Source organism: Biomphalaria glabrata, chromosome 6 (assembly GCF_947242115.1).
Source record: "Biomphalaria glabrata chromosome 6, xgBioGlab47.1, whole genome shotgun sequence".
In the NCBI taxonomy this organism is placed as follows: domain Eukaryota; kingdom Metazoa; phylum Mollusca; class Gastropoda; family Planorbidae; genus Biomphalaria; species Biomphalaria glabrata.
The window spans coordinates 9,112,245-9,133,612 of NC_074716.1; the positions used below are offsets into that span (position 1 = coordinate 9,112,245).

General features: G+C 35.5%; 1 protein-coding gene across 2 annotated transcripts; it reads right to left on the bottom strand.

The window, feature by feature from the left end:
- Positions 1 to 6,815: 6,815 nt before the first annotated feature.
- On the bottom strand, positions 6,816 to 14,033 carry LOC106065703 (uncharacterized). Of its 2 annotated transcripts, none has more exons than XM_056032171.1 (4): positions 13,875 to 14,033; positions 11,372 to 11,472; positions 9,719 to 9,755; positions 6,816 to 9,491 (listed from the first exon to the last, which is right to left on the bottom strand). In XM_056032171.1, exon 4 carries the CDS (start codon positions 8,780 to 8,782, stop codon positions 7,691 to 7,693), a length of 1,092 nt encoding a protein of 363 aa, XP_055888146.1. In that variant the 5' UTR covers positions 8,783 to 9,491; positions 9,719 to 9,755; positions 11,372 to 11,472; positions 13,875 to 14,033; the 3' UTR covers positions 6,816 to 7,690. The 2 variants fall into 2 exon arrangements, with proteins under 2 accessions (XP_055888146.1, XP_055888145.1); XM_056032170.1 differs by having other exon boundaries at positions 6,816 to 9,564.
- Positions 14,034 to 21,368: the final 7,335 nt, after the last annotated feature.

Sequence of the window (21,368 nt, forward strand, 5' to 3'; positions counted from 1 at the left end):
AAAATAAACCTTTTCAAAACAATTACATTATTTAAAGACCAGGAGAGGCTCGGTAAAGCGCTTAGCTTCCGAAACGAGGGTCCCGGGTTCGAATCCTGGTGAAGACTGGGATTTTCAACTTCAGAATCTTTAGGCGCCTCTGAGTCTACCCAGCTCTAATGGGTACCTGACATTAGTTGGGGAAAAGTAAAGGCGGTTGGTCGTTGTGCTGGCTACATGACACCCTCGTTAACCGTAGGCCACAAAAACAGATGAACTTTACATCATCTGCCCTATAGACCACAAGGTCTGAAAGGGTAACTAATTAGGCCAGGTTCACATCTAACTTTGCATTCACTTGCACCTATCCTTTGATCTGCAGCACCATTGGGGCACTACACAAGATCTGTCAACCTTCTTTCTCCATTCTTATCTCTCATTTGTCTTTGATATAATTTCATTCGGATGTTCTTTCTGAAAATATTGAAGCCTGCCTGGGTGGACCACTTCGGGGGCCGATTTTAAGTTTGTGTTTCCACACAAACTGTCTTTGTAACCTTGTTTTAATATAATGTTCTGAAATTAGTTATTAATTGAGAGCCTAATTCTGAAATTTGTAATTGTTGAGAGCCAAGTTGTAGTTTCTTATATATATATATATATATATATATTTTAATTTCTAAAAATCCCAGTTCTGGTAGCCTATCAGCTAGTGAAATCCATCGTCCGACTATAGTAGGCCTACGATATGTTAATGCCGGACTCAATGTGGATTCATGATCTTAACTTTTGTCTCTTTCAGTGTGTATTCTTGAGTGCTTAAATTTAGACTTAGGTCCTCCCACATTTTTCGGCTTTCTCCACAGAAATCGACCATAGGCGACTTCCACAGCCTCTTGCCAACTGGTACCCAGAGATCGACCATAGGCGACTTCCACAGCCTCTTGCCAACTGGTACCCAGAGATCGACCATAGGCGACTTCCACAGCCTCTTGCCAACTGGTACCCAGAGATCGACCATAGGCGACTTCCACAGCCTCTTGCCAACTGGTACCCAGGGATTTTAGGTCTCCCGAGAAGATGCGAGATTATTTTATACGTGAACGACCTTGCTTCTGCTTTCCTAGTTTCTGCTTTCCTAGTTTCTGCTTTCCTAGTTTCTGCTTTCCTAGTTTCTGCTTTCCTAGTTTCTGCTTTCCTAGTTTCTGCTTTCCTAGTTTCTGCTTCCATAGTTTTGCTGACTTTGGCCAACTTTTTCCGTCTTGCCTAGGGATATGTCGAACTGGGTGTGACTGGTTGTGACTGAGTTTAGCCTGAGGTTTCCGGGACTTGTCCTCCAACAGAATGAATCACGCATACCAAAAGTTGCAATGACATAGAGGCCAATTCGAGGAAAGCTCAAACAAGGACTGGGAAGAGGCTGCAGACGTTGCCTGTGACAGGTCTTTATGGAGACAGCTGCCGCCTATGAGACGAACGGTGCGCTAGGACCTACGTTAAGTAATTAATTTAGGATATGTTCCGCGTATTTCATTAGACGTTCGATCCCTATCTTGGATGATATAAAGGGAGGCTTTGCGGGGGATAGCGACCCCACCTTTAATAGCTACAGAAACTGCAAACTTTGAGTGTCTAAGTAGCAAGATTTATCTGGTAGCTTACCTCACTCACTTTATGTATTGTTTCTGTTTTAGTCTGCCTCTATTTTTCTTCCGTGTTGATGTTTCAGATTCATTTAGATTCCTAGTTCATGTTGTTTTCTAATCAAGTTGTTTATTTTGTATTTTTTTTTCTTGCGTCTTACTGTAGGACCGTCTACATGTATTCGCATCATATGAAGTCCAGTTTCTATACAAGCTTGTTGCTGAATTTGTATAAAAATATGTATAATCTCTCAGTTCTAACAACTTGATCTTAACTAACTAAAAAAAAACGTATTCTAAGCGTAACTCATTATCCTAAACCTTATCCAATTTCCAAAATCTAAGTAACTGGCAATAATCCTCAGAACCACGGGGCGGGGTGGCTGAGTGGTAAAGCGCTTGCGTTTTTAACCGAGGAGTTCGAATCTCGGTGGAGACTGAGGTTTTGAATTTTCGGGATATTTAGGACGCACTCCAATCCACCCAACTCTAATGGGTAAATGACATTAGTTTGGGAAAGTAAAGACGGTTGGTCGTTGTGCTGGCCACATGACTGCCTTCTTAATCATCGGTTAAAATAAAAGGTTAGGATTGCGTCTGAAAGCGGAACTTCACTCATCTTCAGAAACCAGGGATCTTATATCAGTTGCTAAAAAAATCGAGCAAATAAAGAGAGTGGCTAGGGAGAGATGGAAGAAGGTTCAGTTCAAATATATTCATGAATTGTAGTAATCCAATACAGAGATCCCATACCATTCTCTGTATCTAGTTAGAAATAAAAGGGTCGCAATTTGTTATTTGTTACTAGTGAAGATCATAAAATTCATTCATATCATTACTTAATGGACCACTTATGGTGAATTAAAAAAAAACTCGAAAGAAGGGGAAACAAGAGTTGGGGTAGGGGTAGCTGTACGAAAATATCTTTTGACAGCTATCACGGCTGATCAAGTTTTATCTGGAAAGAAATGGTAGAGATGGATTCAGCAAGATATTTACTGTCAATTAATGAATAATTAGCTAAGTTCATACGAAAGGCAAACACTGAAAGGTGGATGTCTGTTATAGGGAACTGAATCATAAAATATTAGGGATATGACATTCAAACTGAAAATATTTAAACAGACCTAGATTGTGTCAAAGGAAATCCTTCATAGGGAAAACTCTCGTAAAACGTTCTCTGACATTTCTAGATTCTAGGATCATCTCTAATTATTAATTATGCACTCGTTTCAAGCATCGTTAAGTTAATGCTGACGATTTAATTTCTTTTCTAAGTATGTTTTTACAGGGCCGGATTTAGGGTGAGGAATGACGGGGCTAGTGTCCCAAAACGTCTACGTTTTATTGTCAAACTTTTTTTTTCGTATTTTTATTGACAATATTTAAGTCTTACGGTTGGCAACACTTGTTGTTGTTAAGAAGTACTCGCTTGTAGCGTGCACTGAAAATTGCAGTTAACTCGGTAATTTAGTTTTGAATAAATTGTGTTTGATTTTTTAACAGCTACTGCGTTCTTTGAAATTGAAATACATTTTTTATTGGCAATAAAGTTTTGAAAGACTTGACGACCTCCAAAATTCGGCCCTGTGTGTTTTTGTCTAAAAGGTATTGATCCATTTTAATTAATCTTGAAAGTTCAATATATCAACTGGAAGTCTACAGTCTAATGGCCAACAAAATATATATATATATATCTTTTTAAACTTTGCAAACTATTCAACTTTAATAATTACCAGGTATAGAATATTATATACCTGTCTGAACACTCCACTGTCACAGTTTCTGTTATTTTCTGTGAACATTTCAGCAAAGTAAAAAAAACAAGATTACAAAGAGAGTTTGTGTTACACAAACTCAGAGGCGGCCCCCGTCGAAGTCGGATCTCTGTCGGATCTGCATATTCGCAAATAATATTCAAGAGGTGATTTAATTTTGATGTAAAATGTTTTACACGTTTCGGATGTTCCTTCAGAGTTGAAGATAATTACTTCCTAGTCCAAACCTCCCGCAGGACGACGGGGGATGGGAGCGGGCAGGGTTTGAACCCTGGGCCATCCATAAATCTGAACGACAGTCCAGCGCGCAAACCGCACGACCAGGCAGCCATCCGATGGTCAAAAGTAATAATGTTTCAAAGATTCATTTGCCGTAAATTTAAATTTAAATTTAATAAAAAAATAGTAGATTAGTTTTAGTATATTAAAACATTACAATATTGATCAAAACGTTTGGAAATGAAAAACTTCACTTTTTTTTTACACTTTAAGTTTAGAAATTGAAATTCTACATCTTAATCTAGTCTATTTTAGTCTAAACTAGATCTAGAAATTCTAGATCTAGACTCTAAAATAATTTTAATTAGAATATAAATCCAGATCTAGATATACTGTAATAAAAATCTAGATCTAGTTTAAAAAATCTAGATTAGATCTAAATCAAGATATCATTCCTTTTTTAAACGCGAGTCACATAACGAGGCTTAATAAACATTACTATACCGAGTTCTTTTTTCATTTCATTTGAAGAATTAATTCCATATAACGTCAGAGGGAAAAAAAAAACACTACGTCACACGGCCTAGCTAGACTAAAAATCGCCTTCATCTATAAGAGCCATTTATCGAGTGTTCATAGACTTTGGTGCACCGAGTGCGTTCTTTAAGCATTTCATTTAAAGAATTCATTCCATATGACGTCAAATGAAAAAAAAAACACTACGTCACACGGCCTAGCTAGAATAAAAATCGCCTTCATCATTACGAGACTTTTATCGAGTGTTCATAGACATTGGTGCACCGAGTGCGTTCTTTTAGCATTTCATTTAAAAAATTCATTCCATATGACGTCAAAGGAAAAAAAAAACACTACGTCACAAGGCCTAGCTAGACTAAAAATCACCTTTATCAACACGAGCCATTTCTCGAGTGTTCATAGACATTGGTGCACCGAGTGCGTTCTTTTAGCATTTCATTTAAAGAATTCATTCCATGTGACGTCAAAGGAAAAAAAAACACTACGTCACACGGCTTAGTTAGACTAAAATATGTTTTCATTAATACAAGCAATTTTTTCGAGGGTTAATAGACATTGGTGCACCGAGTGCGTTCTTTTAACATTACATTTAAAGAGTCCATTCATATGACGTCAAAGAAAAAAAATTCCATTACCTCACAATAGGCTAGTACCGGTACCATAAAAAAAAATGTCTTTATTTACACGAGATATTTAACGAGGGTTCATAGACATTGGTGCACTGAGTTCTAATAGATATTATTTAAAAAGGATCAAAGCCACATTGTTTTTGCGTTTTGTCTGTCAGTCGGTCTGTCCGTTATCTTGATATAAAAAAAAACAACTAAAAGTTATTAAAAATTGATTAACCTTTATTTTACGTTTCAAAACATCGCAATAATTTTTAGGTATGAACACAATTGAAAAGTTTATATAATAGATTGTTCCGGATGTTTGTATAAATAGTAAAAGAAAAAGAGAATTTCAGATAAATGTAATACCGTTAATTAAATTTTTTGGATGGTCTCGTATAAAAATTAGATGTACTACAGCCACGTGGAGAGATTTTCATACCTTACTTTGGTGTTTGGATTCTGTTTTCCTTAAAAATCGGAACATAATATTAACGATAATTAGATTTTTTAATGTTTTAGGTAGAAAGTTAAATGTACTGTAAGAGAGTAGTGAGTTAAAATATTTTTCATAAAAATCCGTAAAAACATTATTTCGTAAATGAGAAGATTATTTGTTTATTAATTAGAAGAGGGAGTTCAAACAATTATTTGGCGTTAGTAGATTTTTAAATAAATTCGGAAATTTCTGGCGACGATTTGTAAGAAACAAAATCCGGAACTTTCTTTATCGATTACAAAACTTCTATGTTATGTTTTACAAGAAAATTAAATGTCTAAAAAGTAATTTTCAGTAATCAATTCTAGTAAATTATTTTTTTTAAAAGCCTTATGCGATTTCAAACAATCATTAGGCATAATTCATGTTTTATAAAACAATATCCGGAACATTTTTACACTTAATGAAATATAAGTCAGTATAGAGATTATGATTTAGCATTAATATGCTATTTACATAAAAAACGGAACAACATATTATTGATAATGTGTTTTTGCAACGTTTAAGCATGGAAATTGAATGTAATATAAATTAGAAGAGCAAACAAACATTTGTTGGCGTTGATTAGTTTTGCAAAAAAAAATCCGGAACAATCAATTTTAGATACTTAAAACTATTGAGATGTTATGGGAGGAACATTAAAGGGTAAATCAGATTTTCAATAGCTTTTAGAGTTCTAGTTTTTTAAATCTAATCGTGACGGACAGACCGACCAACAGACAAAACGCACAAAAATAAGCTTCTTTTATTCGGATGGGGGCACTAAACAAAAAATAAATAAAATCTGATTTTTAAAAAAAGTCTAAGGAATTGGTTTAGCACCTGATCATGTTGCGACGTTACGCTACTGCACGAAAATCGCTGCATAAAAAGTCCATTAAAAAAATGTGCGTGATATTTACATACAAAGTGCATTATTAGCCTTTATAAACAAACAGAAATGTTTTCTTTTAATTTTAGCAGCTAGTTGACCAGAAAAAACGTCTTTAACTATTATTTGTATTTGTTGTAAACATTTCCTGTACATTTTAAAAATATATTTGACTTAGTGATACTGAAAATACACAAAAGTTGTCCATCTTTGTTAGCATATTGTAACATTGCCTCCCTTACATTTACGTAATTGTTTTAGAATTGGTGTATTTTTATGAAAAAATCGCTTGCATAATTAATTTTATAAATTAAACGGTTTGCTTTTAGAAAACCAAAAGTAGCCGTTGCACCTAAACTTTTCAAGCCGGATTTAATGATGAAATAATATTTTTCATATCTCTTCTAGTTTTCGAGATCTGAGTGTGACAGACGGACAGACGGACAGTCGGACATTTTGCACAAACCTAATAGCGGCTTTTTCCCCTTACGGGGGCCGCTAAAAAAGGCTCAAAATACTTTGGTCGTCAAATTATGTGTCTGTGTTGTGTTAACAACATTTGCTGCCAAATTTGTTTTAGTCTCAATGTTGAGAGATGAAATAAACAAAAATTTATAATAATATTAGACTGTTGCCTTCGCCGATAAGTCAAAGAAACAAAAAGAATAAAAACATGTATTTTATTTTATTGATTTATTATTTTAAATTTGAAAAGAAAAACAAAAACGTGCGTATTGTAAATGTCTGTCAGACAGAATTTCATTCACATTTTAAAAGAAGTAATCTCATTTCTGATAAACATCATTACCAGAATGCTTTCAGTGTAAAGTGTTAAATTAAGCACCACAAGATGTAGTTTATACTTTAACTTTTTCAGTTTGCCAAAGTAATTCTATCACTCATACATGTTTATTAAAATAGAAAGTAAAATTAAAGTATAAAATAAATGGATTTACTTATTCTATTAAATGTACAACATCAGTAGACTGATGCTTAAAAATGACAACAAAAAATAAATAAAAAAATGATGTAATTAAAAAGATAGAAAATTATAAGAAGACAATGTCAATCTGACAATGTCAATCTAAGAAGACAATGTCAATCTGACAATGTCAATTTAAGAAGACAATGTCAATCTGATCCTGCTTTAAAACTGTAGTGTAGAGCCGATCACACAATTTTAAATATTTACACCGAGTCCCGAGTATGATATATAACATATTACTGTACTCTTCCTTAACATTCATATTTGAAGACATATGAAGGTTTGGGAAATTCAAAGACATTGTTATAGTACACGAGTCAGTCTGTTAAAACTGCAGTTTAGCTTATAAAATGTGTTTCCAAATAAATGTTTGTATAAAACAACAAACAGTCGCTATGTGTCAGCTTTCTTTGATTATTTGTAAGTCTATTTTTAAAAAATAAAGCTGCAAAAATGCATCTATTTCTAATCACAACTCTTTTAAAAACAACTTAATATCACACCCATTATTGACAACACTAGAAAAATAAATTCTTCCATAGCTGCCCTTGTTCTTAGTATTATTAATTTAATATGCTGTTACTATAGTTTCTTTCCTACTAAATGCATCAGCTATTATCTGCAGTGTATACGTTTTTTCCTGGACTGGAAAATTGTACAAACAAAAATAATTGGTCCCTTCTTGGGTGATAAATGTTTCAAAACATTCTGTTTTTTTCTCTTCTAAGAACCCAACGTATTCCTTTGCTGTTGAAAAATTTAAAGTTTTAAAATTTTTATCGTCTTTGCAGTGTTTGAGAAAGTGAGTCACCTCACAGTGTTGACTGACGAATTGTAAGCCATTGGAACTGCATCCCCCCTTTAGTTCGGTTAATAAGTCACTATATTCTTTTTGTTTGCTGGCATTCTCTGTAAATCCATTGGCTAATTCTATCTCAGCATTTTTTCTCACAGCTGATCTCCGTTTTGGTTTAGCCCCACCGGACGCTTCTTTCAACTGCATTACAGCAAACTCGCATACAGCGCAAAAGTCGGCTATGTTCGTTACCTTTTCGTACTGTGCGAATTTGATGCCCGCCTTTATAAAATGATCTTTTTCACGAAAAGTGCCATTAAAAAGTTGGTAAACTCTTTGTATTTCAAAGGGTTTTATTTTGGCGAAAATCGCTTTCCCATCAATTAGAAAACTGTTTAAATCTGTTTCTGTTGCAATGTGTAGCTTATTAGCGATATAGAACAGTTTGTACGTTATTTCACTGTCTAACAGTATTTTATAGTGTTTCCGTATATTGTGACATTTGGTAAATTCTTCATTTTTATCGTCTAAAAAGTCTTTTATACTAATTCCATCAGTGTTGAGCTTCCTTGTAACCGAGAGAAGCTCCGTTTGATATTCTTTGGATAACTGGGAAAAGGCCAAAGGATGTATTTTTAGCTCGTCGTTTAGGTTAAGCAAGACGTTTATTTTGCCTAATTGTGTTTCTTGATCAGAAATATTATTTAGTGAGCGAATAAATAATGCTTGTCTTTGGTCTGATTGGTTACAAAGACTTTCGGAGTGACGCTTCAACTCTTCAGACACAAAACTTTGCATACACTTCATACATCGTGACAATAACTCCACCCCAGTGCACACATTCTCCTGGCAAGATTCTTGCATGCTTTATAAATAATGTGTACCCGTACAAATGTATATTGCAGTAACCAACAGAATATCAATTGGGCATTATTAAGTATTCGCTATATATAAAATAATAACACATACACTGTATAGACAAAAATATCAAGTTATCAGCTACTGCTTAACTTGTAAAATCAATACAAGGTCTATATTATTTATCGATGTAGTATTTTGCCATTGTTATTATTCGACTCCGCAAATAAAAAAAAGTGAAATAATTAGTTTTATTACATAAACCGAAAGTGGAGATCTAGAAAGTAGTAAATATTTCCAACATTTACCCCCCAATAGCATCAGCTTTCACTATGCTGCCTTTTGCATAGCTCTGACCTTCTGCCACGTTATACCTCTCCCAGGCTTGCACAGCTTCTTCTAAGACAGAGACTGTGTCATCGTCCTGTAGTGTAGTGTCGAGAATTTGTTCTAACGTTTCGCCTTCCTCGTCCGTTGAGAAATGTTTGAAGTCGTTCAGAATAACTCGCAATGCAGATCTGTGTCTTGTCGGGGACTGTTCTCTTGTCGCATCAAAGTTAACAGCAAATTCAAAGAGGAAATCGAGAATAGTTTCAAGATTCTTCTTCAGAATAGTTCCGATCTCGTTTTCCTGCCTGCTGTTGAACTGAATCCCTGCCTTATCGCAGCTGTCAATAGCTTCTAAAACACGTTCGCAATAAATATCATTGGGCTCCTGTGAAAAACGTTGTAGGTTTGTCAGCAAAGTTTTCTTTTTTATTAAACGGTCCATATTATAATGAAAGGATCTGTAAAAATTAGGGATAATTTGTTGTCATAAAATTATGTTTAAACATCTTCACATTTGTGTGAATCTAAAAATACATTTGAGATATTTTAATGTAAATAGATTATGCAATGTAACATTAGGTGCGAAAACGTTACAATAATAAATATACTCACTGTTTGGATTGCTGCATTAAAAACACAGAAGTCAGACCTGTAATATAGGATAGAGAGAACTAATTGAACTAATGCAGAAATAATACTGTCTGGTGAACGGGAGGGATAACATTTTTTCTTTCTATTTTTTGTAAGCATATCATGAACGCTATAAACCAGAGTAAATGTATGAAATAAACTAGCTAGGTAATAGAAGACAATGCTGAAGGGATTATAGATCTAGGTTTTAGATACAGAATCGCCTCTGGAGAAAACGAAGCCGTTTTAGGCCCTCACAACATAAATACAATAAAACCATGTGATTTGTCAGAGTGATGCCACCATCAGGCGAGGCGTATTGAACAGTCGCCTCTGGTTATCTTTCCTTCCTTCTGTGGGACGTGTTTGTACAATTCGCTTCTGAAGAATGAACAGTACAGAAACTCTAGCAAACTTCTCTCCACTTACATTGAAAGGATTTAAAATTAAACGACAAGAAAAAAGGAAGAAAAAATAAAAAGGTGCAATGAAGTGATTAAATTACTTGAAACTTTAATACTAGTATGAAGATATTGTTATAAAAAGAAACATTAGAGAATAATAAGGCTTGTCTTCGAGTCCGAAGATTAGTGAGGAATGCAGTATTTCCCGTGGCTACGCAGCCCCAGCTGTGACCTACATATTTTGCCACAACTAGGGCAAGTATAATCATTGTCGCAGGTGGTTGATTTAGATTTTCTTTTCGCCGTCTGCGTTTGTCCTCGGCAGCGGATTTTCGATTGGTCTCAAATGTGTATCCCGCGGCCTTTTTGAGTGACCACCAGCCGTCTCGTTCTGAGGCTGCATGCAACCAGGTTCTCTCCTCCAAGTCAGCTAAGGCAAGTAGGCGCCTAAGCTGGTCTTTGCAGCGTTTCCAAGGGGCACCTGTTACATCGACGACCTTTAAGCTCACCATAAAAAAAGACTGCCTTTGTCATACTTCGTCCCCCATTCTTCTTCGTCTTCTTCTAGCCAGCTTTATTGCTGCTGAGCTGTGAGCTCTTATGCAGACTGTACCAAGGAAAAAAAAGTGTGCTGTTTTCTTCAGTTGTTCAGCACTGCCGTACAGGGTGTTGGTTATGTTGGGCTGTAGTGTAAGTAGGGTCTGCCTAAGGTGGATTAGGGAGGGGCATTCAAAGAGGATATGGTTTACGGTTTCAAAGGGGTGGGCGCAGTGTCTGCAAAGGTAGATACGTGCCCTGCCCAGCGTAACTGTCGGGCCATAAGAATTCCCTCTATACTGTCCATACAGGCGTTCGCACGGACATCTCTTTTGGATAAAGCGCAAACATCTTTTGTGAAAGCACTCAAGTAGTCTTGCTTTCTGTATAGTACCCATGTCTCAGATCTATTTGGAAGGGTTGAGAGAACCACTGCCTTGTTGATATTTTTGTAGGCAAGCGGAGCGATTTATTCCGCCAAACTCTCGCCTGAAGGCGTCCAACTTTCCTTGAAAGGGAGGCGTCATTCGAAACTACACTACCCAGATAAGTGAAGTGATCTACCACTTTAGGGGCTGTCCGTTTACGGCGATCTTTTGGGCTGACTATTCTCCTAAAATTTTAACAAAAAACACATTTAGTTTTCTATCAAATTAAAGACTTGCTATCAACTTGTTTAGTGCAACCTACTTACCGTTTGGCAAAAGCTTGCTTCAGAAAAAAAAACTTCCGCTACTTTGTATGTAAATCTGGTTATGCAAAACTTGGGGCCCACTCTTAGTATCCTAATAGTATCTGTAAAAGTCAAAGTAATTTAAGTTTTTCAGATGGACATAAAATTATATTGTACACAATTGCAATTTATAATTATGACTTTTCATTTTAGCCCTAGTCCTACTTTAGTCAGCATTGTGAAAATATTGAATATAATAGCCTAAAGATTACGGGATACGCTTTTTATTTCATATCACATCACAGACTCAGTTGCGACATACATATTTTGCCACACTTATATAGACTAAACCGTTGTCCTCTGGATGGAGGGTGTGAGAATGAGATAACGATTGATCGTTGGCTATGCAGTGTGAATGATGCAAGTTAAGCGGCACTTTCTTTAGCTGTCTGGGGTACACGAGAGGAATCCAGAACGCCAGAGTGAAAAGACGTGTTTTTGTAGTGAGTTAGATTTTATTTAAAACACCATTTTATATTATTACTAACATCTACATTTATTTCATTTTATCTCACGTTGAATTTGTCTATGTTATAAGAAAAGTTATATTTTTAGAAATGTTCACAAAGAAGTTATTCAAATTTCATGAAGTTTTCATGAGTTAAGATATAATACGTCTAAAGCGGTTTAGTTGTCTACCGTTTGGTGTCATAAACAATACTTGCAAAGAACAAGAGGGGTCTATAAAAGCGGGCAGTGTAGTGTAATAATAATGATGACATACAGGTGTGTGTATAATGTCTTACCTGTAGGGGTGGGGGCATTCTGGAAAGACTGACTGGCTGTACTAATTAGTTAATTAGTTGTTAAAAGCATTTTTTTAAAAAACCTTATAAGTGTTTATATTTAAATAAATATGGTTTAAGAAACATGTAGACTCTTAATGCTGTTGTATAAAGTTTTTCATTACATTGAAAAAAGCTGTTTTTAGTTGCCAGACAATTCACTAGTTGAATCGATGTGTGGACAATGAATGAAATACAAACACCAAGAAGTCGTTGCTATTGCATTTAGAGGTGTTGGCTGATGTGACTTGTTTAATGGGTTGACCAAAATAGATTGACTCTATGACTAGAAGGCTCGTATTGTAGACGATCTGGGCAGTCATTTCAATGGTCTCATCTCTAAACTCTGCCCACCGCCATGTCCCTCTGTTGGAGATTTTGGCTTGGAGAGAATCGCCCTCATTCTGAACGAATATCCAAAACATGGAAAACAAAGAAACAAAGGAGGAGGGGGGCGGGTATGATGAAAGTCGAACGTCATACAAAGGACACGTGACATGACGCAAACCCATTGTCGATATTCTGAAGTTTATCGAAAAACTGGTGGCTAAGCTAAAAATAGCCCGAAGCTATAAAGATAAGTCACAAAAACAGATTGTAGTTTATAATCAAAAGAAGAAAAAACATGAAGTTTAAATGTAAATAGTTCTTCTTTTTAATTGTTTCGAAACTGGGAAGTAGAAGAACTAAATGTTACAGGATCTTATATTCAGCATTACAGCTAGGTGTTAGAATCTAGAACTTATCTAAGTCTGCCGTGTTCTCTTGAGGAAAACAAAAACTGATAGCAAGCTGAATAAAGTAAGAAAAAAAAATGCAACCTTGAACAGATATCTGGCGTTATATGATTGGCCTAGCCGTGTGTAATTGGGTCTGCTATGCAACCTACGTGATAACAACAGCTCGGCTGTGTTTCGTGTGCAAAGCGCTAGGCACAGCCAACAGACAGGTTTTTCGGGAAGTCTATTTTTACGTCTGCTCTTTGAATGGTTCTCAACTTCGATACCAGAAAAAGAGACTAGTTTCTTAATAAAATCTATATAGAGAGATATTTAGACTATTGTTTTGGTAGTGACACTAATTTTTAGAAAACTAATTAATGTCCTTTCTGGGTTTTTAAATGTTTTCCCGCCAATAGATCTGAGTATAAAATTTAATTAAATGAAGTCATCGTCTTGAAGGGAAGTCTTGTACGTGGCAATATGGCTATACACTGATTGAATTATTTGGCCCACAATTTATAGCACATTTATCTAATGCAGATCTAAAAATATTTTCAAACAATAAATAACAATTATGCCATTCATATGTGTATAATGATATGTTTCTTCTTAAAATAACGTACAATTTTGAAGTTACATCGTCCATTTCTTCCCGACAATCGGTAAAAAAAATATAAATTATAAAACTAAATATAGATCTACATTTAATCATAAAAGTAGGCCTATATATAATTTAGATCTATTTAAAACATCTATATTTTAATATTACCTCATATAAATATAGGTATATTACAACTACACAATAGATGTTATACATAGATATTGTCTCAAAATCTAGATCTATATAGTCTATATAGGCCTAGAATCTATAGTAGATCTAGATCTATATAGTTTTTTTTTTCAGGAAATAAAAATTAAAAAAGAAATTGTATATTTTATAGATCTATAAATACTTACATTAAGAATCTATAATAAGTATTGCGATTATGTCTCAGAAGCTATAACGCTTTGATAAATATTTGTTTGTTAGTACTACATTTGTTTTTCGATTTACTTTTTAAATTTCCAATTGACTGCTAAAGTAATGTATGGAGCTTAATATATGTTTTGTTAACGCTAATGCGCATGCGTAGAAAATATAACACAATATTAGGTAGGGTTTTTCAAGCCTAGCCTGGGAAATGACTCATCCACTGAAGGTATCACATTTGTTTAGCAGTATTTCCTTAGCTGAGTGTAATTTTCCAGATTCTAGTGTTTTGGTTTAGCTGCCTTAAAAGAATTTACAGGGCATATAGACCTAAGAAAACTTTTTTCCCATTCAATATTAGCGCTATAAAATATAGATCTAGTTACGTTATTTTTTTTTCAAAACTATCTTTGGAAAAATAAAATATTTTGCCCGGTTCCAAATCATTATTCTGTGTTTTTTTGTTTTTGTTTTTTTTAGCTTGAGCGGAACTAGTGACTATTTTTAGTTTATCGGGAAAACACAGAATTAATTGAAACCATACCCGTTTGTTGTGTAAACATAGTTTTAACATTTTTAGATTTATGACGTGACAGAGGGGCTATGGAAATTTAAAACACTATTTTAAATAAAATATCCGGATGCCTGATCGGGGTGGCTGCCTTGTCGTGCGGTATGCACGCTAGACTGGCGTTCGGACTTCTCGATGGTCTTGGGTTCCTTCCCTGCCTGCTGCCATCCTCCGTCGTCCTGCGGGAGGTTTAGACTAGGAAGTAAATTATCTTCAATTCCGAAGGAACACCCGAAACATGGAAAACAATTATTATCTTAGTAATAAGACGAAACGCGAGCTCTCCACAGACACTCGCTCTGTCCAACCAGAAAAAACTTTTGCCTTCAAACCAGAAGCTGGTTATATGGGCAACTGGGTAAATGCCCGATGGGCCTTTGCCTTAATTGGTCTTTTGGGGGCGTCCGAATGGGTAACTTTAAAATGTCAGTAAGTTCCATAAGCTTGACTGCACTCGCTTTACGTTGTATAAAAGATAAATTATGTAATGCTAGCCACATAGTCTGAAATAATGGATTGGCCGTAGGCCGTGCTTCTGTGGGTTTCAATTCTTACTCACTAAGAAATTAACAAACAACATAAGACCTATACTTTTTATCGTTTCTCAAAAATAATAATAATAATCTTTATTATCCATAACAGAATGTGTCATACAATTTGTACATTGCGCCAAACAAAACATTATAAAAATAGAAAACCAAAGATAAATTCACACCAGACTGTGACCTGTAAAAAAAAAAGTAAATTTCCCCTTTAAGACCTTGCGATCTATAGGGCTGATGAGGTTAAGGTCATCTGTTTCTTTGGGCAACGGTTAACGAGTAGGGTGTCATGTGGCAAGCACAACGACCAACCGCCTTTACTTTCCCCAACAAAAGTCAGGTACCCATTAGAGCTGGGTTGACTCACGGGCGCCCTAAAATCCCGAAATTCAAAATCCTAGCCTACACCGAGATTCGAACCCAGTACCCCAGGTTCGTAAGCCTAGCGCTTAACCACTCAGCCACCGCGGCCACTAGACTGTGACCTGACTCACTCATAATTTACATGTGAAAAGTTTACATCGGATATTTGAATTGTATTTAATGATTTGATTTCCGAGTGAACAAAATAGTTTTGGTGTCTGTTTGTTGTCGGTGTGTTGTATCGCTTTTGTGATGGTAAAATTACATAATCCGGACCCAAATGATCGTAAACTAGAAAAGAGTGAAAATTCGACATCATAATATTTTAGACCAATCAAAGTTCTGATGCCACGGCTACTTTTTTCTTTTCTGAAAGCGAAAAATCTCATTTTAAAATCAGTTACGCAAGCTGTTTTTTTTTTTTCATAAAAATACACCACTTTTCTGTTCACTATTAGTAACAAACACTGAAGGCTCTTTAGTAGGGGAGGAGATATTCTTGCCATATTTTTAATACATTTATGCAAATGGTTTTAGATTTTTTTGTCAATTTTTTTTTTACAAATGTATTGCTAAATTAAGTAAGTTATGTCATACGTACTACTACATTTACGTAATAAAAATGTTGACTATTTTTTAAAGAGAAAAAATCTATTTAATATGTATATAAGTCGGACATAATTTAAAACAACAATTAATAAGTCGTTTTTCATAGTATCGCGTGTACAGCAGAGAGGCATTAAATGTATGGAACAGTTAACTAAAGGAATTTTTTTTCTTGAGGATTTGAATAAGAGATTAATCCTTTACAAAACAATTAGATTAATTAGATATTCATTATAAGACATCAGTTAGGCCAGGTTTACATCTAACTTCACATTCACTTTCACCTATCCTTTGGTCTGCTAGACCGCTGGGCACCACACAAGATCTGTCTTCTTTCTCCATTCTTCTCTGTCATTTACCTTTGATAGAATTTCCTTTTGATATTCTTTCTGATAATATTGAAACCTGCCTTTTTACCTGCATGGGTGGACCACTTCGGGGGTCCGATTTTGAGTTTGTGTTTCCACACAAACTGTTTTTGTAACCTTGTTTGTTATTTTTCGTTTAGAGGGAGAAATTTCTTAATTTACCTATTACCTATAAGATAGAATTAATCTTTGGCATTCTTTGGTACAGTTTTATAAGATCATCTTTCCCTCGACATAAACTAATTCTTAATGGACCTCATTCATCAATCGTAAACAAACAGCATATAGCCAAGTGCTAATATTGATAAAACAACGAAAAAAAACTGTGACGTGATAATCATTGTGTATTAAAAATGAGATCGTAATTTGTATAGAAGAGATAGAGAATCACGTGGCTAAATGTTGTTTGTTTACGCTTGGTGAATGAGGTCCATTGGCATTGCCGCTAGGCTTCGTATTGAGATGCAAGAAAAACCTTCCTCAGATATCCCCCCTGGAAACAGGTAAAAAAAAAAAAAAGATTAGACCGCAATGCACTGAGCATGCATTAGCATAACAAAATGCGATAAACAAAAGAGATTGGACTTATAGCTTAACGTAATGGATTCTTGAGCTTGACTTCTTTATAATGCCCCCCCCCCCAACTACAATCGTTTTCATTTTTAGTCTTTTTAATTCTCCGAACTGTTTTACCGAAATTCACAAACAACCGTATCAACAATTGCAATGTCAGAGAATTACATTAAATGTATTTCAGATGGAAACATTTGAGAGAGTAGATTTAAAAAAAAAATGAAATAAAATACGAATCAAATAAATAGTAGGAGTATACTATTCATCTTTAGCTGTCAATAAACTTCTTTCACATAGCGTCACAAATGTTCAGATAATAGAATCAATTGACATACAAAAGTCAGACCTTTTAGGGCTAATTTATAGACCTGTAGTTAGCCCTCAGTAAAAAAAAAAAAAAGTCAGACCTTCTAGGGTTAACATTATCAGCCTGTAGTTAGCCCTCAGTTCAAAAGTCAGACTTTTTAGGGTTAACTTTATCAGCCAGTCTGATGCTCTCTGCCAACATTCTAGAATGTGTATGAATTTTAAGATTCTAGGTGCAGAATTACAGAAACGAACATTTTTCATCCGTTGTTGAAATCAAGATCTTAAGTAGCGTTGCTTTAATTAATTTTGATAGCTCATTGCTTATAGCATGAGAACTCGACTTCAAAACTATTAATGCTTTTCTTAAATAGTAAAGCTAAAAACATACGCAAACTAATATTATGATATGTATAACCATACATTTCAAAGGAATATATAACTTACATTAGAGTAACGTCATTAGTAAAATCTTTAAATTTAAATACAGAAAAATGTAAAAAGTATAGTAGCAATAATAAATAATTAAACCATAACTTACAAATAGAAAAACAAACCAAATAAAATACCCAGAAAGAATTTAATTATCTAACAAACTTGCATGATTAGACTACCACATAGATATGCGTAAGAAGTAGTGATCTTCCCTTTGAAGTCACGCTTGTAATTTATTAGCTAAGATAACATAGGAGTCCGGTATCTTGTCATTGCCATGGCTGGTTTGATTTCAGAAGTACATTTGTTATTATGAGATAATAAGTAACGTTTTTTGCAGGATAATCATTGACTCTAGCTTGGCCACCAATATGTCAACTTTTTGTCAGAAATTACTCTTGTGCAGGTTTCTTCCAATACATCTATTCAAAAGAAAGCTTTAAATCATAGACAGCTGTTAGTCCTTGTGCTGCGCATCTAGGCTTTACATATTCAAAAACATCGCAAGGATCCTTAGTAGCTATTACTCATTCTCAAACCGTCTAATAGGCCTATAGTGAATCCCAGACTATGACCCGCGGGTTATGTTCGGCACATAACAAGGTGATATCTAACCCTTCAAAACTTCTGCCAACTATGCATATTATAAAATTTTCTAGTCAGTTTGCCTACGCCTAAGGCCTACGATTGGTGGTGGGGGTGGGGGGCCTGGTACAGGACTAAAAAAAAAATAGAGATATTATTGAGAACTTAGATCAGATCTCAAACATGACTCTATGTTTATTAGTCTAGCTCTGTCTCTACTATGACTCTATGTTTAGGCCTACTAGTTTAACTGTCTCTACTATGACTCTATATTTAGGCCTACTAGTTTAACTGTCTCTACTATGACTCTATATTTAGGCCTACTAGTTTAACTGTCTCTACTATGACTCTATATTTAGGCCTACTAGTTTAACTCTGTCTCTACTATGACTCTATATTTACTAGTCTAACTCTTTCTCTACTATGACTCTATATTTACTAGTCTAACTCTGTCTTTTTACAATTTCTATGGTGGCCAGATAAGATAACCAATGAGGAAGTGCTACAAAGAGTAGGGTGCCAGGACATCCGCTCTGTTATCAGCAGCAGACGCCTTGGCTGGCTTGGCCACGTCCGTAGAATGCCAGTAGGTCGACTTCCACAGGACATCATGTATGGCGATCTAATAGAAGGCAGGAGAGCCGCTGGTCGTCCACTTTTACGTTATACGGATGTATGCAAACGCGACATGAAGCTCTTCAAAATCGACACTAACAGCTGGGAATAGGTAGCACTGGATAGATCTACATGGAGAAAGAGCATAAAGGAAGATTCCAGCATTGCAGATGCCATACACAACACGGTACGTGACGTTTTGGCGCCGCCATTTTGGCCGGGACGTTTTGGCGCGAGCCGTTTTGGCGACGGGACGTTTTGGCGCGAGATATCATTAGACGATAATTTAATAAGCACGTAGCTTTTATAACAATGTTTATATTTATTAAGGTTTTGCTTATTTCATGAACATAGGCCTATAATAAGTCTGATTCCTGAATGGTAATGACATGCTATATGTGAGTTCTGCTAATCGCACTGGATGACATTTTTGGATTTCTTTCCAAAAGATTTTTTTTATTTGATATTAGTGTAATATACGAACTAGCTAAGTGTCACACTTTAATATAACAAAAACCATGTTAACATCTAAAGCTCTATTACGCTGAATGACGACAATAACTCCACACATAGTAAAGATCAAGACACGGAATGTGGTCAGTACAAACTCTAACTTGGAAAAATATATTTTGAGAAATTGGGTAGGGGTGATTTGGGTGACACATCTCGCATTGACGCAGGTAGAGTTAAACAAATGAAGACAAGACCAGCACCGAGCACTGACCTTGGGAATGGTCATTACATGTGACATCTATCCCGCCCCCTCTCTTCTGCTCACATTTCATTCCTTGTATATACTCTTTCCTCCACCCCTCCCTTCTCTCACGCGATTTTTGTTTTTAATTTAAAAGAAATATCTTAAAAAAACGTTTTTTAAAAATAAAAGTGTGCCTCTTAAAAAACAAACATACACAAGCCAAAATGTTTATTAAAGAAAATGATGTGAAAAACAAACACACATTTACATTTAGTACGTGAAAAATATGTCTTAACACAAACACTCATGCAAAACATAGATATGAATAATTCTTTTAAAAGAAATAATACAATAAACGTACATAATTTATTTCGCGCCTAAACGTCCCGTCGCCAAAACGGCTCGCGCCAAAACGACCTTCGCGCCAAAACGTCCTGCTTCGTACACAACAGTAGTAGAAAGAAGGTGGACAATGCAACGGCGCCTGGCGATTACATATGCCCAACCTGCGACCGCAGCTGTGTATCAAGGATTGGCCTCTTTAGTCACACAAGAAGTTGCAAAGTGAAAAGATCATCTCTCGAGACGTAAAATGACACCAACGGTTTAACCTATGAATACAAATTTTAAAAAAATAAAAAACGTTCTTGTATAAAAAAAAATTCACCGTTTTTTCAAAAATAATGTTAAAAAAAATAATAAGTTATTTTTCCACGTCTCCCACAGCGGTTCTCACATAGTGACACCGTGCATCGTGACATTATTGCATCGTTCTTGGTTAGTAACAGTAACTAATCCTGGGTGAAACAATGTTAGGACTTTAAAGTTGAAGGGCGCGATGACACAATAGTATTGCAAATAAATTTCTGAGTCTTATGCAACATTTGAACAAAAAATGTGCATAATTTGTTTTAGATCCATGCCTGGGATATGCATTGCCTAAGATCAGTGATGACCTAAATACGGCCCGCGGGTCAGATCTGTCTCGCGACGTGGTTCTATCAGGCCCGCTAAAACGTCGGCACAAAGAGTAGAAAATCCACCTTCCATACAAAAAGAGGCGGAAAATGTATCTTTATCAACGTTAGGGCCCTCACTTTTTCTCGATGGATAGGTACATGACCTTTAACATTTGTGCATTTAAGAAATGGGACTCTGAATGTAGAATCTACCAGGAAAAGTGGATGGCTCTTTAATTTTTTGTGGAGCATGATAATAAGTCAGTATGTTTGTTTTATAAAGAAATTTAGGCTGTTTAATAAAACAACATATAAACAGCATTATGAAATATTCTTGGTTTCAGCCGCAAATAAAAGATTGTTAAACTACGCCTAGAGATAGGAGGATTTATGAGATGTCTAGAAAATGAGTCGGTGGTAAAGCTAACTACAATGTTGCTCAGAAGTAGAGAAAAGAACCCTTTTTAACGACGCGTAAATGAAAATGGTAAACTTCTAATATCCAATTCCTTAATGATAAATGTATGTTTCTGATCACCTGTTTCAAGCCGATTTCATTTCGTTTTAGTTCATTTTCCATTATGTGACCCGCGACAAGAGTGTCGGAAATATTAAAATGGCCCGCAGGCCGAATTATGTTGGCATCACTGCCTAAGATGAATACAAGACCTAGATCAACATTACATTATGGATGGCTGCCTGGTCGTGCGGTATGTATGCTGAACTGACGACTCGATGGTCCTGGATTCACACCCTACTCGCTGCCATCACCCGTCGTCTAACAGGAGGTTTGGACTAGGAAGTAGATTATCTTCAACTTTAAAGGAGCATCTGAAACACTTAAATAAATCTACAAACATT

Excerpts from the sequence above, each read along its gene's own strand:
- LOC106065703 (XM_056032171.1), bottom strand. The coding sequence starts at position 8,782 with ATGCAAGAATCTTGCCAGGAGAATGTGTGCACTGGGGTGGAGTTATTG.